This window comes from Uncinocarpus reesii, genomic scaffold, assembly GCF_000003515.1.
Source record: "Uncinocarpus reesii 1704 scaffold_1 genomic scaffold, whole genome shotgun sequence".
Classification (NCBI taxonomy): Eukaryota; Fungi; Ascomycota; class Eurotiomycetes; order Onygenales; family Onygenaceae; genus Uncinocarpus; species Uncinocarpus reesii.
Genome location: NW_003052500.1, coordinates 175,324 through 191,529, shown reverse-complemented (window position 1 = coordinate 191,529; position 16,206 = coordinate 175,324). Strand labels below are relative to the sequence as shown.

The window sequence follows — 16,206 nt, the reverse complement described above, 5'->3', positions numbered from 1 at the left end:
CATTTCCACGTGACCAACCTGCTAGTCCTTATATAAGCCATTACTCTGAAGTTGTGTGTAGCTTTTTCACTCTGAACAACACAACCTGCAGGCTCACCAATAACTAGCCACCTGCTTCATCTTTCCTCCCCCCCATTCAGGGCAGGGGTGGTTTGAAGCAGCCCGCCTTCAGGGCGAATCCAGAGCTAGATGAAAAGGGGAATTTTCATCGAGTCCATGTCGTCCTATGGCTTTTGGAGGTATGTGAAAACTCGGCTAACAACCAAAATCAAACTCCCACTGCTTTGATGATGAATCCCAGTTTTTAAGCATAGTTCACCTGAAGGTCTTCGGATCGCTGAACGACAACCAACACCATCTTTCACCTTTTCTGAATTTTCTCAGCACATCGCACTCTTCTCACATTTCCTTTTCCCCTTTGTCAACGTATTATTCCAGAAGCTGATGGACAAAAGGGTTTCAGACAGGTTGCATCATCGAATGTTTCATCTCCCGATTCCCGCCGGACGCTAGTTGGCAATGACAGGCTGGATGCGGATGGAAGTGGGCGAACCGCTGCATTGCTGCCCAACGGACCAGGGGACCAATCACGCCATGGCCCTGAGGAGGAAGACATGACCACATTTTTGCTTGTGAATCTTTCGTAAACTCCGTAGAATCTAGATTAGTCCTGCTCGAATATGATCTCATACCGGATCTTGCACACTCACGCTGCTTTGCTCGTGGACTGTATCGTATCTCTGGAGTCTGAACTTCTGAGGAGGCGGAGTCGCTGTCTCACAAGTCCGAGCACTGAGGCAGCCTGGGTCACAATCATGTATGCAACAGTCCTGGGTCATCACATCGTCGGATGCACTGGGATCGAATCAAATCAGCCACTCCCACACCGTCGACCCTCTGCGTGGAGATGACTGGCGGTCACAGCCGGAAGCAGCCCATGTTTGCGGCGCATCGCAGTGCCACGTCAAGCAGCAGTGGATATCATGGGAGGGTGGATGGCTGCAACGGGATCACGCCCGCCTGGTGCCGCGGCCGAATCAGCGCCAGAACAGCCCTGGTCCAGCAGCAAGCAACATCCCTCAATTCGCGCAGGCTGCAGCCAAAACACATTCGTGCCGTGTCGCACGGTGACGAGATGCCCCGCCCTGCAGTGCATTGGCCGACAAGGCTCGCTGTTGAGCTGGCCGCTTTTTGCGCTCGTTCACCCGCAGTTAAAGGGCTGGTCAAATCCCCTTCTCCCTGCCGGGCTCTCTCTCTTCCTCTTCCTCTCCATATCCGCCGTCAAATCTCTTCTCAGCCTTGCTTGCTCTTGCGTCCCAAAGCTCTATTATTCGATCAACTCTCCGTTGTCAGACATCCATCGACTGATTCTCCGTCTTCTGATTGCAAAGCCTTGCACCCTACGTGGACCGGTTTGAATTAATTCTGCTTCTTCCTGGACTGCAAAAGACTCTCAGACCAACTTCGGCCCAATACTGGATTCCAGTCCACAGGTTCAATTTTTGCTTTGTTGTTTGCTTGAAGACAGATCAGCCCAGTTGCCAGGCCATAAGGATATTCAGCCCTGACGCTCCAGCTCAGTCTCTCCGCCTTCGCGCTTCAGAAACATCAGGTAGTGCCCATTTCTTCTTCGTATGATTCAGTCACTCCCTTCAGTCTTCGAGCCTATCTGTGTATTCCTTAGTTTATGTATCTCTTTTGTTGTGCCTTGACTGTGCTCTCGACTCTTTACCGTGGATGCCCCGTTCGACCCAAGGACAACCCAAATGGACGCCAATATCCCTATGGTTTTCCTGGAGGCTTTGTAGCCATCATCACGACGTCCTCGCCCGCGATCCGCGTGGAGAGTGTACGCTCTGATTACTCTTGAGTGCATAATGCTGCATTCTCCGTTGGATAATGAAATCTCGACCCAAGCCATGGGTTGTCCGTGGATCTACAAACAATGATGATAATGATCAAACTCTTGACACCAATGCCAGGAACATTGCCGATATTCCATGAGGATCTCTGAACTCTCCTGTGACCGGTTGATGGTCTCAAGATATATGCACAACTAACGAGCCATGCTTTTGTCGCTGAGCATCGGTCTCCTGCAGCCAGTACACACACTTGTTAGCCTCTAGCTGTTTCCTGGATACAGTCTTCAGTCCCAGACAATGGATCTCTTTTCGCTCCCTCGTGCTCGTTGACTTCAATGTCTGGCCAGCGATGCATCACCATTCGTGTGCCTGGTTGACAAAACAGTGTCCCGACCGCGAAGCCAAGGATTTGTTTGCCATTCCCCTGGAATTGATTGCTGCCCTTCGTTTGCTCTTTCTGTGTGATGTTGTACAAACCTGCCCGGTTCCGCTCCTAGTTTATATGACAATCTGCCGGATACAGCCTGGATGCCTTCGCCTGGTGTTGACCGTTTTGATATTCGTTTCAATCGACAAATCCCTGGAGTCTCTGTTTAACAACTGGAATACTTGCTCGGAGCGGCGCTACAGGACTAAGAATGTCTTCTCAGCGCCACTACCTGGTTCGTAATAATACTATCGTAACGATCTTGACAGAGATATTGTATAGCTAACCCATCCTAGGAATTCTTCGAATGTCTCATTGTCTCATTGTCTCGTTGCATGATTGTTTTCCTTTGCTACTCTCACTTTCAAATTTCTTCTGAAAACGATGTTCATACTGACTTGTCTACCTGTAGTTCACTTGGTGTTTCGCCAAAAAGGTCCAGTCGCTATGACTTCAAAAGCAAAGACCGGGCCATTGAGGCTTTCAATACCCAAAACCAGCTCCAAATCGACAAAATCTCAACTTCCTTCAAGAAACAACTCTTCCAGTCATGATTTCATGGATATTTCCAGGACACTCCCGGATGATGATTATACTCAAGACGCCTTCTCATTGTCGCCAACATTCCACGGCCACACTGGCTTCAATGACTTCGGCCACTGGGCATTTAATGATGGTGTCCTGTTGAGTTCCGATATCAGCTCCACCAGCGAGGCCACAGAAGAGTCCTTTGACACCAGATCAATCCAAGCAGGAGATTATGATATGTCAGATACCCAGATGCTCCCTTTTTCTTCATGTTCTCCTCCGTTATTCCCAAAGGCCGACGGATCCGTGGACCAGTCTCTGCCTGAACTCAGCCAAATCCCTGGCCTTTCAAGTTCCCAGGATAGCAGCCCACAGTTGTGTTTTAGCAACCCGCAGGGATATCAGAACTTTTCCACTCTGACTTTCCCTTTTGATAATGAGACGATGCACCGTGCTTCCGGGATCAATGATGGAAAGTCCGTGGGGTTGAACATGGCCTCTCAGCGAATGATCAAATCCGAGCCATTCGCACAGGTCTCGTGGGATCCCCTCGCGAGCGAGGTGAATGGCGTTCCCAATGTGACCCTAAGCGGGAGTCGCATGAATCGACTTCCAGCGACACCTCCAGAGGGTAATCAGGACCTGTCTGCAACCTCTGCCTGCACTCAGACCTACACTTTCCCTGGTCAAGATGGGTCCTCATATCTCGACGTTTCTGATACATCATCCCTTTCCACTCAAAATTTCAGCATTGGAGAGCCCTTCTATCCCCTCACACCACCACTCACTGAACAGGACCCAAATAGGTATGTTTCAATAGGTCTTACCTGGTTATCTGACAGAATGGCCTTGTGGTTTTGCGTGACGGTAGATGCTAATAATCGACGCTGTTGAACAGGACTATTCGCCCCCAAAAGCAATCCCATAGGCCCATTCTCTCCGCCGCAGTTACCTGCCCATCGGATAAAGAATCAGATTTCTTTTCTCTGCATCAACCCCTGGGCCAGAAGCCAAAGGATTCAGCCGATGGTAAAAATCCCCGAGACCACGCATTTTATTCCCTTCCAACCAGGAGCGATGGAAAATACCACTGTCCATATTCCAACGGAGAGAACCCCTGCAAGCACACCCCTACGACTCAGAAATGCACTTACCAGTGAGTGTCACCACCACAACCCCATACCAGACCCCCTAAACTAATCAAAATTCTAGCAAATACCTGGACTCCCACTTGAAGCCATACAGATGCAAGGTTCCACAATGCGTAGATGCACATTTCTCTTCCAATGCATGCCTGTTTCGCCATGAGCGCGAAGCCCACGGCATGCATGGCCACGGCGAGAACCCACATCTCTGCCGCTTCCCATCCTGTGATAGGTCAATTCCTGGAAATGGATTCCCTCGCCGCTGGAATCTTCATGACCACATGAGGCGCGTGCATGATTATACCTGCTCCGAAAAGGCCAGCTCCCCCGAAGGCTCACCCATCACAACCGGAAAGGCCCCAGCGACCAAGAAGAAGGACGGCACTCTGCGCAAGCGCAAGGGCGCCATCTCCGGCACTCAAACCATAAAACGTGTTCGAGCCACCCAAAGTCAGTCGCAAGCAGCGTTGCGAGCTACCCACGCACATACAGACAAACAGCTCCAAAATGCAGAGAAAAACTACTACAGCTGCCTGTCGGATATTCAGAAAGATCTCGGGAATATCAACCCCCAGGATCCAGCAATGCATGAGAGAATCAACGCTCGACTCCAGGAGCTTCACACACATGCGTTGAACTATCGATATATCAAGGCTAGCCAGCTGGCCACCAAGCGAGGATCCGGAGCTTCCTCATAGCTGAATCTGCGTGCTTTGATCCTGGGCGAACTTATGTTTTGTATGATGTACCGGCGTGTTTCTCCTTTTTTTTTATCCGGATTAATCCTTTCCCCTTCTTGGATTCCCCTACCGCCCATTCATGGACTGGCCTCTGAAGGATTTGGACCGCTTGGTTGGTAGAAGAGGGACAAAAATGGTTTTTATTTTTTTTAACAGATATGTATGGGGTATCAGGCCCAATATTCTCCTGCCTCGGGGTATGGCAGGAGTGCAACAGAATACTTGCACGGATCACGATGAAACGAATCCCTTTCTTGATTGTTTAACTCCTTTTGTTCAATAGCTTTTGTTTTTATGATTCCTCTCCGCCGTGCCTCCCCTTCTCCCATCTTCTTATTGTTGTTTTCATGTACTGGATTTTTTTTGCCGGAAAATGGACCATAGTGATCGAGTGGATGAACATGTGTGGCAAAAGGAAATATTTCTTTCTCGATATGTGACTGGGGTGGATGTACTGAACTTTCTGTGGGTATGGGTTGAGCTTGGGTGGAATGGAAATTGATGCCGACAATTTATCTGGATGGGTTGGGGATGTATTAGAACCGATTGACATAGCACTCATCCGCTGAGGAGCTTATGATGCGCAGATCGCAAATGAAAATGATATATGCGTTTTAAACGATTCCTTTTTCCTTCCGTAGAAGCAATCATACGCGCTCATGCAATGTCTTGGAACTAGTTATCCCCCCAGCTCATTCCATCCCTTCAAACTCGCCGTTCAAAAACCTCACAAACGCCTCGCCCACCTGCTCCCCATCCAATGAGCCCGGTCCCTTCCCAACATACGCCCGATTCATCCCCACCCACTGCCTCCGCAGCCTCTGCAGTCGTGGGAGCGCCAACACCCCGCCCGCCCCCGCAAGTTCCTCCGTTGGCGACGCTGCGAGCGCAGAGCTCGGGATGAACACGGGCGTGGAAACGTCGGGTATCGGGATGGAAATTCCGGGCGCCATGGGATCGGTCAGGGTGCTTGACACGCCAAGGGAGGAGATGGTCGGGTGGGATTGTGTGAAGTTGCGGATGTGCGTGATGATTTCGGAGGTGCGTTTTTCGAGGGCGTAGAGGGCGCCGGGATCGGTGGTGGGTGGTTGCATGGTTGCTTGATGGGGGACGATTTTGGGGCGGGAGATGCGGGAGCGTGGGGTTGTGGTTGCGGCGGATGGAGCGTCGGTGACGGCTGTCGGGAGGGCTTGTTCGGAGGGAGCTGTGGTCGTGGTTAGGTTAGGAGAGGGGGTTGTCGGATGGGATATTGTTTGGCCAGTCAAGGCTGTCCAGATAGATTCTACGGGTGGTGTAGGATCAGACCAGGGAACGGTGAACAGTGGTTTGTCCCAACGGCTGGATGTGGAGGGCTCTTCGTAGCGGAAGATGAGGTTTTGTAGGAGCTCGGGTGGGTAGGGCTCTTCAGCGTCTTTCGATCGACGGGTATCTTTGTCTATATTCTGAGAGTCTTCTTCGTTTGCTCGGTGTAGGCGGGCTTCGTTGTTTTCGATACATTGGTCTATCGGCGTTCCAACGTGAACCTTCAAGCGATACTCTTGTCAGCTTTCTCAGTTGCATCCTAACCGATGGAGTAGAGCATACCACACAGCATGTCGTACCGGCCGCCTTGCTCTCGCACCACAGCTGATATCTCCAGCCTTTGATGTAATTCATCCCGTCGACAATCACTATACTATCCTTCCCCAAAAGTCTTTTTACCCGCCCGTACACGACGGCGCGAGCTTCCTTCTCCGATCGAGCAGCATCGTACACCGTTCGCGGATGAGACACATCATGCGATGAGACGATGTGGATTTTATAGCGACCCTTTTCAGCTTGCGATTGCGGTTGCGCCTCCGCGTCCGGTGTCGCTGCGGGGCGTTGGAGGTCTTTGAGAAGCGTAGAGAGTTGATCGGCGCGGTAAGTGAGCCCGGAGCAAGGGTATCCGGTGAGTATTATGAGCTGAAAGGAGCGTGAGCCATGGTCGGCTCTACGGACAGACCTGGACTTACTGGCATTGCTTTCAATCGTCAGGGCGCGAGATGGCGGGGATTGGGTGGGGTGGAGCGGGCAGGATTGTGCGGCGGAATTGGGCGCGGGTGTGCTTATGTAACAAGGGAGCTATCCTTGGCACGGAGCGGGATCACCCCTGAACCGGAGTAAAGGGTAGGGGACCTCCTGGTTAAATGGACACCCTTTCTGCCTTACAAAAGTACCCACCACCAGCATCATGCTCAACGAGGCCAAATCCTTCAAATCCGCGATAATAATAAATTACAAGATTGAGATTTTTTTCATCACAATGCCTGCGAATGCCTGTTCCCTATGGAATTCGTCATTGCCACTCATCTTGTGATCGGGGTACCCTGTATTCTGTACTCCGTCAGTATGGCAGAGATGGCCTGGATGAAAATCGCGGGATCGGGTTATACTTGGTCCGTGCAAAGTAGTTATTATATAATACACTTTCCGCGCCAAGAGTAGAAAGGCTTAAAGAAGTTTAGTGTGCCTTTATTTGTAACCTTTCTGTTGGGAGGGGTTTATTTATAGTTAACCGCAGCTTTGGGCTTCGTGTACGGAGTAGAAAGCGTTAAAAGTGAATGAAGCGGAAAAAGTGCCAGGAGTATATCCCAGTGAAAAGGCTTGAGACTAGTCCTAAATGGAGGAACAATGACGGCGAGATTTGAATCTTGCCCAGGCAGGTCACCAGGGTTAGGCGCTGGGGCTTCGGGGTTCGCCTGCGAGGACATAGACATATAAGCCAGCTTGTTTTGTTTACATCCCCTCTTCTTCCTTTCCTTAGCCTTCTGGTCTTAACCCAGAAATAATATAATATGCAGTCTATCTCTTATTATACCGTTCCATCACACTGATTGCCTGGAATCTATTGCCTTCCTACCCGCTAAACCAACATGGCGCCCAAACAAGTCGAACGATGGTCTATGTACCCTGATCTTGACGCCGATGTGTCACGTCTCCTCGCAGACTCGGGCCTTTCTCTCGATTTCCATCAGGTCGACGACGGCAAAGACTCCACCCGAGCCTGGGACACGAACGTCATGGGCCGCTTCAGCTGCCACAACAAGAACTGTCGATCAACCGGCTGGTCAAGCAAGAAAATCGCCATTACAATCCGGATGTACAAATACATCCCAAGTGCAAAGTACAACGCACGCGTATATCATCAGCGCTGCAAGAGCTGCAACAGGCTTAGCCGCCCGGTTCTCGACAGCTCGTATGCGGAGCGTGTTGCATACCGTCTAAAGAAGTGGCACGGGATCCAAACAGAAACGGCAGTTTACTCCGGGGGCAGCAAAGGCCCACACAATAGTCGCCTCTGTGAGGGATGCAAGGACGGACACTGTCGTCAGATGGAGTATGGTGGATTGGTTGAAGCAATGCATGGGCTTTTCATCTACTAGCACGTGCCTTGGTAGCCAAAACCTTTTGGTAGCGGTTGGTTGCTCGTCTAAAATCTGCTGATGGAGGATATCAGGCCAGAGGCGTGAGTAGGGAAATTGAGTACATAGAGTGTTTTTGTCAGGAATTGATAGGGACAGGTTCAAACAAGGATCACCAAGAAACTTAAGTTGCTTCCTAAACCAAACTCTCAAGGGACAAGAGCTTGCAGTACTCTAGTCATAACAGCCTCGGCCAATACGTAGTCTTGCCGGTAGATTCAGGGATCAAATCATACAGGTTGTGTTCCATCCATTGAACCACCTGCGTCACGGGCTTGTGGTAGTCTTTCGTCTCGGTTGAATCAATGTTTGGCAAGTATTTGTTCCAGCTCTGTTTTATTTCTTCGAGGAAACTACACAAGCGAGATATACCGCCCTCCATGATGGCAAGCTATCCCAAAGGAGAATGCTGCCGGGACTCGCCTTTGCCCTCCTATCACTGTGACAGGAGCCCTGGTTATGCTCGTGACAAGTTGGATGGAAAAGTCAACCGGAGCGTTCAAGCCCATATATGATGTTGATAAGCAGGCCTGGACCTGCTCATTTGCGCGGTATGCAAAGCTGCTGAACTTCCATTGACAAGTGATCCAGCCTCAAGCATCCAAGGCTACAGACAAAAAAGTAGTCGTTTTCCAAAAGTCTCCAACCTGAAAGGCTAGGGCACTGGTACTAATGATCATCCTAATGATTTCGGCGCCACTTCGAAGGATATGAAGACCTGCCGACATTCAGAGGACCCAACGGTTTCGCCGCCGGTGTTGCTGCCCAACATTCACAAGACTACTCCGCTTGGTATGGAAGTATACCTGGATTGAAAGTCCTCGCACCATGGAGCTCAGAAGATGCGAAGGGCCTCTTGAAAGCGGCAATCCGCGATCCCAACCCTGTTGTCTTCCTTGAAAATGAGTATGTGACCTGACCACGCCAGCGGTTTTATAGAGAGGAAGCTATGCCATCAAATACGCGGCTGCATGCCTGCATATACGTGTGTTTTGGGCTCTTAGTGAAGACGGCCCAGCCTTTGACGCAGATGGTCTTATTCTACAGGCCAAGTACCAGGTCTGGTCTCCGTCAATGATACAGGTGGAGAGGACGTTAGACAAGTTGAGAATCTTGTGCTCTCTTGTCTCAAGAGTTCATATCATTCGAAGGAGTCTTAACTAGCTCATGCCAATAATCTATTTAGCGGAGACTCCCCAGACCAATGTCCAGAAATCTTTAACAAATTCACCGCCCTCCTGTAAAACCTGAAGGAAAGCTTCACTCTTGGCTAGACAAGGCAACACAGATACAACATAGCAAGTAACAAGGTTGCTCAGGCTTCTCACCGTATTTTTAGGACTATAGGTATGCTGATAGGAGAATCTTAGCAGGTCCATGATATCTTCAACTCTGGCCTCATAAATAGTAAAGCTCTTCAAAGTTCTGTGGATCTTATAGAGAACAAGATCTTTGAGCGGTTTTATTCCATATAAATCCGCTAACAAATAGAGACGGGCGTGCCCTAAGAAAACAGGTGTAAAGTTGTCCCTGGGCGACTTGTTACTAACCGGCACGAATTGCCCACAGCACTGCGCATAGAACTTGGGAGGAGGGTATTCGTTTTCTAAGAGCAGACTGATCTCCTTGGCCTTTTGCAAACTCGTCCATCCAGCGCATGACTTGAATAATGCCACCAGACCCTGAGACAGAGGTTCGGGCTCCGTCTCTTTAGACCTGGTCGCTCTAGAATTCGAGTCCACTGCATTCCGCCTCGCTCTTAGCCGTGGACCCCACCTATTCTCGTTGACGACAACCCTTTCGTGAACAGGCGCAGAATAATCATTCGAGTAACAAAATTCACAAAACCGAACAAATGTATCTTCATCGACGTCTGGCCACTCGACCCGCCTGGACTTTGCCTCAATCATTCCACCGTGGACCAGAGCGCTCAGCGCCGGACTTTGCTTCGCTATCGCATCGGAGTGTACTTTGAAAGCCACCTTCTGCGGGCCGATTAGAAAGGTAAAGAGATTTGAACATATCAATCTAACCATGTAAGCCTCACTCGTCGAAGCATAAAAAGGCCACGCAGCACCTACTCGCCGAACGACTGGTCCATGATTGAGGAGAGACTCTGGGCTCACCCGCTGAGGGGGACGAAGTTGATTCGACGCGGTTTAAATGATTCCAGATATATATATATATATATGTGTTTCTGAGCTGGAGAAATATTTCGGTGAACCGAAGGGATGCGCAAGATTATAGTGCTTCATTCGCGCGGATGATTAGGAGGTAAACCCAAGGTTCCCGCAAGCCCATGACGTCCACGACCTTCGCTGGGTTTCAATTGTCAACGTTAACTATGGAAGAAATATTGAGTTTTCAAGAAGCTTTCTATTTCAAGAACGAGGTGCTTTTTGCGCATATCAGTGCATATACAAGAAGTCAAAGGGAGAGAAGAAAGATGTGCGGCCATGTATGCGGATGGCTCATATGTACATACATGAATCATTACCAGTGTTGTCTGATGACAGAGTGAATTGACTCGTTAGCATGCCGCTGATCCCGAAATACCGTAGCTAGTGCCCTCGCGGAATCCCTTTTCAACAAATCCGTCCTAATAAGCTCCATCATTATCCGTCAGGATTCGATTGTTTCGCAAACCGAACCGGCCCGTCTCCAAGGCGAGGTCAAACTATCAATAGCGTTTATAGGCGGTTCTTAACAAGGGGTTGATACGTCCCCCGGGACGACTCGTGCACGTTGGAATCATAGAGTATCATCCTTCATACCAAACTAGGTACACTAGGTCCTTTCCAATTCCTCCTGTGTCCACCTCAACTCGTAGCCGAACACAGTTCGCCGAAGCTTTTCATCCTAGACCATTCCATTAGTGCCATGAATCCCGCAAGGTAGAAGCAAGACTCACGCCCGGGTCCTCTTCAAACAAGAGGCTCTCCAGCACTTTCTCGAAGAGCTTTGTCACTTGAAAACCACTGGCTTCAGCCTTGGGGAAGAATGCAACGATCTTCTCCAAAAGCCAGGGTTGATACGGCGTAAACACCACAAAGGCCACAGCCTCTCTTGACCTCTTCAACGTGGACCGCACACTAGCGATCAGATTATGATGTTGTGGATGGTTGTATATCACGTCCGCCAGTATCAGCACATCGAATCCATCCTCCGCACATTCCAAATGGCCAAGCACCGTCGCCGGATCCGCTCCCCATTGATATCCCTCTGCACGCAGCGACGACGGAAACTGCGAACTCGACCGAATCAACTCCGCGCACGCAGCCGCATTGATTCGCAGGTTTTCAACCAGCGCCGGATCTGGGTAGTCCGTTACCACAACCGTCTTGGCCCCTTTGACGGCGCACACTAAACTGGGTAGACCGGCGCCGGCGCCGAGTTCGAGGATGGTTTTGCCTTGGATCCATGATTCTGCGCGCTCTTCTAGGTAATCGGATACTACCTTGCCAGCATTCCAGAGTAGGTAGCCCTCTCAAGGAAAAAGCTGTCAGCTCAAAACTTCTATATGGGAAAGAATGGGAAGCCATAGTCCATACATAAAGCGGGTGGTCGCCTACGAGTCGTAAATTCAACTCCTGTCCCGATAACATGCGGTGCTGGGCGAAGGTGGGGGGTTTGGGCGGCGGGAGAAAGCCCTCTGGTTCTTGGAAGACCGCGTCGAGATCAAAGCCGTCATCCTCTATGCCCGAGGTCATAATGGCAAGTAGTGAGAGGGTGAAAAGACGGCGGTTGAATAGTTGCAAGTGCAGAGTTCGAAGTTTTGGCGGGGATGTCCCCCAGGAATAACTATCTACGGAGTAAATTCAACTAACTAGTTAACTTGATGCCCAGGCATTCAAAGGGGCTACAGAAGCATATTCTTGCTATATAGATTTCTGTATTCCTTGATTAAGCCCCTGGAGGTTTGCAGGCTTCAACTACAGAGATACTTCAAAAGGACTTTTGATATTACCTTGCAACAAATATCACCAAATGGCCTTGCAACATAAAAACCACAGCCCGCACATTAGCACCAGACGTGCATTGCCTTTAACTGACTGGTTTGAAACCGTTAACCAAGTTGTCGTATTTGCTCTCGGGGTAGTTGAGGTTGTTTGCAGTGTGATCCAATTTTTTGATCTCCTCGAAATATGTTCCGATCAGACTGCCTTCTTCCTTTGAAGCAGTCTTCCCGCCTTTATCCCCGCTGCTCTCCCACCACATAGCGCCGCCCAGCTGGTTCTGCGTGATGAAGTCCGTCTTCTTCATTACCATATCCGGTGTGTCGTATGAGACCATCATCTTAGCCTTCTCATCGATGCTGTAGGTGGCACCAGCTTCTTTATCGTATTTCTCCGTTGCGTCTGGCCTCGGTAGCGCTTTGTAGTCCCAGATACCTGGCTGCCAACTACCCGGACCAGACCCTGAGAATGGGCGCCCAGGGCCGTTGGTGTTTGCGAAATCGCGCCCGTACAAGGGCATACCTAGAATTATTCGGTTTGCCGGCACTTTAGCAGATCTATAGTACTCGACTACGTCTTTAGTATTCCATGGCGTTGCAGAGGGCATGCTGGCGGATGCGAATAAATTCGCCTGATGGCCAGCGAAGGCGCTCCACGGGCCGGTAAAGTCATAGGCCATTAAATTGTAGAAGTCCAGGTATGGCGTCATTTCTTCTAGCTTAAGTTTCTCTTTCTCGGGTCCTGCAAGACAAGAAAAAATTAATATATGATTGACATGTTACAGGCACGGCAAGCACACCGGCAGGACAAGCAATGGTCAGATAGAACTTTCGGTTTGGGCCTGCTGCCTTTGAGAGCTCCTGTGTATTGTCAGCTCAACGGAGCAAAGAATGATACCGAACCAGGGACTTACTTCACGGCATTCTTTGAGAAGAAGGACATAGTTGTGAGCCTCAACCTCATCTATTGCTTCATCAGCCATCTTTGCATCTTTTGTGCGACCGAATCCGTAACAATACTTTTCGGATATTCCCAGTCAATATCAAGCCCTGATAGAACGTCAGCGGCTGCCTAGCAAGCCTGAAACTGTGAATAGCGCAGAACTTGCCATCGAAACCAATGTTTAAAATTAGCTGCGTTGCGGTTTTTGCAAAGGTGGCCCTTCCTTGCTCAGTACTCGCAGGCTTGACGAAATTGCTAGACCAGGTGTAGCCCCCGATAGAAAGCAAAACTTTCATCTGCCTGTGCTTTTGTTTGAGCAAGAAGAGCTGCTTCACGCAACCGTAAACATTGTTGCCTGTTTCGGTCCAGGAATCCCCTTCGTAATGCTGCTGTAGGTCGGACCATTCATCGCTCAGATAACTAGACAAGTCAATTCGAAGAATTGAATGAGAACATATTCCACATTATTGCTAAACACTCACACTTCACCATTCTCACGAATGTTGGCAAAAGAGTAAAGGACATGCGTTATCTTATTGGCAGGAAGATCCTGCGGATGGTGCTTGCGCCCATAGATAGCCTGCGGAGTTGTCAGTACGATTCATAGGAATTGCGGCGGCTCAAGGGTTAAACTGAGATTCCTGGCTGCCCCGGCAATGACCAGCTGGTTCAGGACAGTGGAGTCCATGGAAGATAGGAAATACAGAGAGAGAGGAAATGGCAACAGACCCAGTTCACATAATAAACAACATTTTTCATATCAGACATGGTCACGAATCTTTTCAACGTAATCCGATAAATCCTTTGATTTCGCAGCAGCGAAGTAGGACGGAATAGGCAAATTCAATCCCTTTCTATCTTATATTGTGCAGATGGCGGTTCCATACAAGGACTTTCGCCGCTTCAAGTTACGAGAACAAGGCATGAGTGCCTACATTCTGCCTCTTTCAGCACGGATAGTGGTAGCAGTGATGCCATTGTGAGCTGTCCAGTTCGTGCACAAGCCGCGTTGAGAGATGATTTGCCTTCCCGTGTGCAGGTTTTGTAAACATTTCCTAAACCTTGTTCGCCGCCGATAGCTATCAATAGGCTAAGAGACTCGTCTAGAATCTAACAGCACTCGCATATCTATGATATCCGAAGGGTTGGTCGTTAGCGAGAGAATGGTACCGCATGCCGAGTTTGTTCGGATGGAGACGGCACATGAATACCAACCAGAGCTCAGACGCGACATTTCAGATGTTGTTTCAACGATGCTTACAACCAGCCTCGGCGAATCAGTGAATTTGGTCACGTTGGTTCTCTGCTCCTCTCTGAGGAGTTGCTATCAAAGCTGGCTCCCTAGGCACCAATTTAGAAACGCCGGAACAAGCGGAATCGGTCACGTAATAGGACCACGGCTCAAGCTAGATACACAACACAGCATCCTTTTTCGGTTGAAAGAAGATCGATATAAAAGAGAGCCAGTCTCCAGCAAGCATCCATACCAACAAAAATGAATGATATGCCGCGTAAAGGTCCATGGGTATAGATATCCCTGCCGCAGCACCGCTGCAGGCAGTGCTGCAGATAGAATGGCCATCAGATTCATGGGCCATGGCAGGCTAGGAATCCCATGGCAACACGGCAGTGCAGGGTATGCCCATTCGAATCCAAATACGAGACAAGTTAAGGCGGCATTGACCGTGGCAGTGAAGCCATAGCTTCCGATATTGAAGGCACTGGGTCCAAGTAACCAAACTAAGCAGAGTGAGGCCCTGTGCCTGAGTACGTAGAGCAATGTTAAAGCCCTCGACAATATTATATACACCTAATGGCGCTCCTGTCCATGCCCACAGAGCCATAGATGGCTGGATGCCCGTTGCATGATTTCCGCGATGGTTCAAGACAAACCGCGGTGTGAGATAAAACAATTGTGATGTGGTTTCGAGCCGGCTTGCTCTCAAGCGTAACATATCCCGTTACCTGGATAGACCAGCATATCTGCAGCACAATACAAAACCTGTCAGTGGGATTTGCAGTTTTAACTTGAAACTTCACATACAATACAGATAGTCCCCAACACATCCGCAGCCACGGGGACCTCCATCACCACGGCAAAGCACCCCAAGGAAAGATTTTTACGTGTCAATGGGAAGAGGGGGTTGCTGTTCTCGGATGAAGCCGTGAGGCATGCTATCTGGAAGCAAAGTGATAATTAGATGCCTTCGTGCCAAGTTGGGCTAGCAACCGCTGACCGATTGACGCCAATGCGAATCACCAAACTGACGCCGTGTCGATGAACCTGGTCATTGGCAGCTGATCTAACGTACTTCCCCACCCAACGAACATCCCCACCCACTGAACACCCAAAACTCACTTAACAAACTTTCAACCCTCCAGCTTCAAAATTCAAAATATGGTCAACAAGAAATCTATACATCTTGCAATTAAGGATTTGGAAGGTCAGGAGACCCCTAATTTTAAATCTACTGCTGAAAAATATGAAATCAATTAAATTACATTGATGCAGTGCTTTAAAGGCCAACAGATCTCAAGATCCAATGCAGCTTCAATTTATCACAAAAAGCTGTTAAATTCTCAAGCTCTCATTCTTTTGAAGCATATAGAGATTCTTTCTGAACATGAAATTCCTGCTACATCTAGAATAATTACAAATCTCATTGCAGAAATCACTAATGAGAACATTGAAAAGAACTGGATCTCTTACTTTTGCAAGAAGTATGCAGGTCAGATCAAAAGTGTATATATACAGATAATTAATCAGAAGCAGAAGACTGCAGATAACTTATTCTTCTTTCTAAACTTCTTTACTATAATATTTGTCTTATTTCATTCTTTTTTACATCCATTTGACATGTCTTTACTGACAGATAATCTCTCATCCTTCCAGCTTGAAGAAAAGATCAAGAAATATTGAATTAAGCTCTCAAATTCATACAATTTTGATGAGAAAGGCATAGTTCTTGGTCTTATATAAATCATGAAGCAAATTCTTACTCTTGATGCATTAAATTCAAAGCAGATATTGGGGTCTATGCAGTCAGAAATTCAAGATTTTATCTCAATTCTTGCCTGCATTTGTATGGATGGAACAGCACTTCCACCATGCTTAATCTACAAGAGGGAGTCAAGAGATATGCAAGATAGTTGACTTACTGAT

The 16,206-nt window shown here is 48.8% G+C and overlaps 5 protein-coding genes across 5 annotated transcripts; 2 read left to right on the top strand and 3 right to left on the bottom strand.

The window, feature by feature from the left end:
• Positions 1 to 2,736: 2,736 nt before the first annotated feature.
• On the top strand, positions 2,737 to 4,660 carry UREG_00207 (uncharacterized protein; the record flags this gene model as incomplete). Its single annotated transcript, XM_002540648.1, has 3 exons — positions 2,737 to 3,623; positions 3,716 to 3,973; positions 4,030 to 4,660. The coding sequence occupies 3 exons, from the start codon at positions 2,737 to 2,739 to the stop codon at positions 4,658 to 4,660; spliced, it is 1,776 nt and encodes a 591-aa protein (XP_002540694.1).
• A 734-nt stretch (positions 4,661 to 5,394) lies between these two features.
• UREG_00206 (uncharacterized protein) lies at positions 5,395 to 6,702 on the bottom strand (the record flags this gene model as incomplete). The annotated part of the gene is made up of 3 exons (XM_002540647.1): positions 5,395 to 6,225; positions 6,287 to 6,646; positions 6,697 to 6,702. The coding sequence occupies 3 exons, from the start codon at positions 6,700 to 6,702 to the stop codon at positions 5,395 to 5,397; spliced, it is 1,197 nt and encodes a 398-aa protein (XP_002540693.1).
• Positions 6,703 to 7,596: 894 nt separating this feature from the next.
• Positions 7,597 to 8,106, top strand: UREG_00205 (uncharacterized protein; the record flags this gene model as incomplete). Its single annotated transcript, XM_002540646.1, has 1 exon — positions 7,597 to 8,106. The coding sequence occupies one exon, from the start codon at positions 7,597 to 7,599 to the stop codon at positions 8,104 to 8,106; it is 510 nt and encodes a 169-aa protein (XP_002540692.1).
• Positions 8,107 to 9,323: 1,217 nt separating this feature from the next.
• On the bottom strand, positions 9,324 to 10,246 carry UREG_00204 (uncharacterized protein; the record flags this gene model as incomplete). The annotated part of the gene is made up of 3 exons (XM_002540645.1): positions 9,324 to 9,383; positions 9,696 to 10,173; positions 10,227 to 10,246. 3 exons carry the CDS (start codon positions 10,244 to 10,246, stop codon positions 9,324 to 9,326), a joined length of 558 nt encoding a protein of 185 aa, XP_002540691.1.
• Positions 10,247 to 12,189: 1,943 nt separating this feature from the next.
• UREG_00203 (endochitinase 1) lies at positions 12,190 to 13,083 on the bottom strand (the record flags this gene model as incomplete). The annotated part of the gene is made up of 3 exons (XM_002540644.1): positions 12,190 to 12,842; positions 12,901 to 12,961; positions 13,015 to 13,083. 3 exons carry the CDS (start codon positions 13,081 to 13,083, stop codon positions 12,190 to 12,192), a joined length of 783 nt encoding a protein of 260 aa, XP_002540690.1.
• Between the last annotated feature and the right edge of the window lie 3,123 nt (positions 13,084 to 16,206).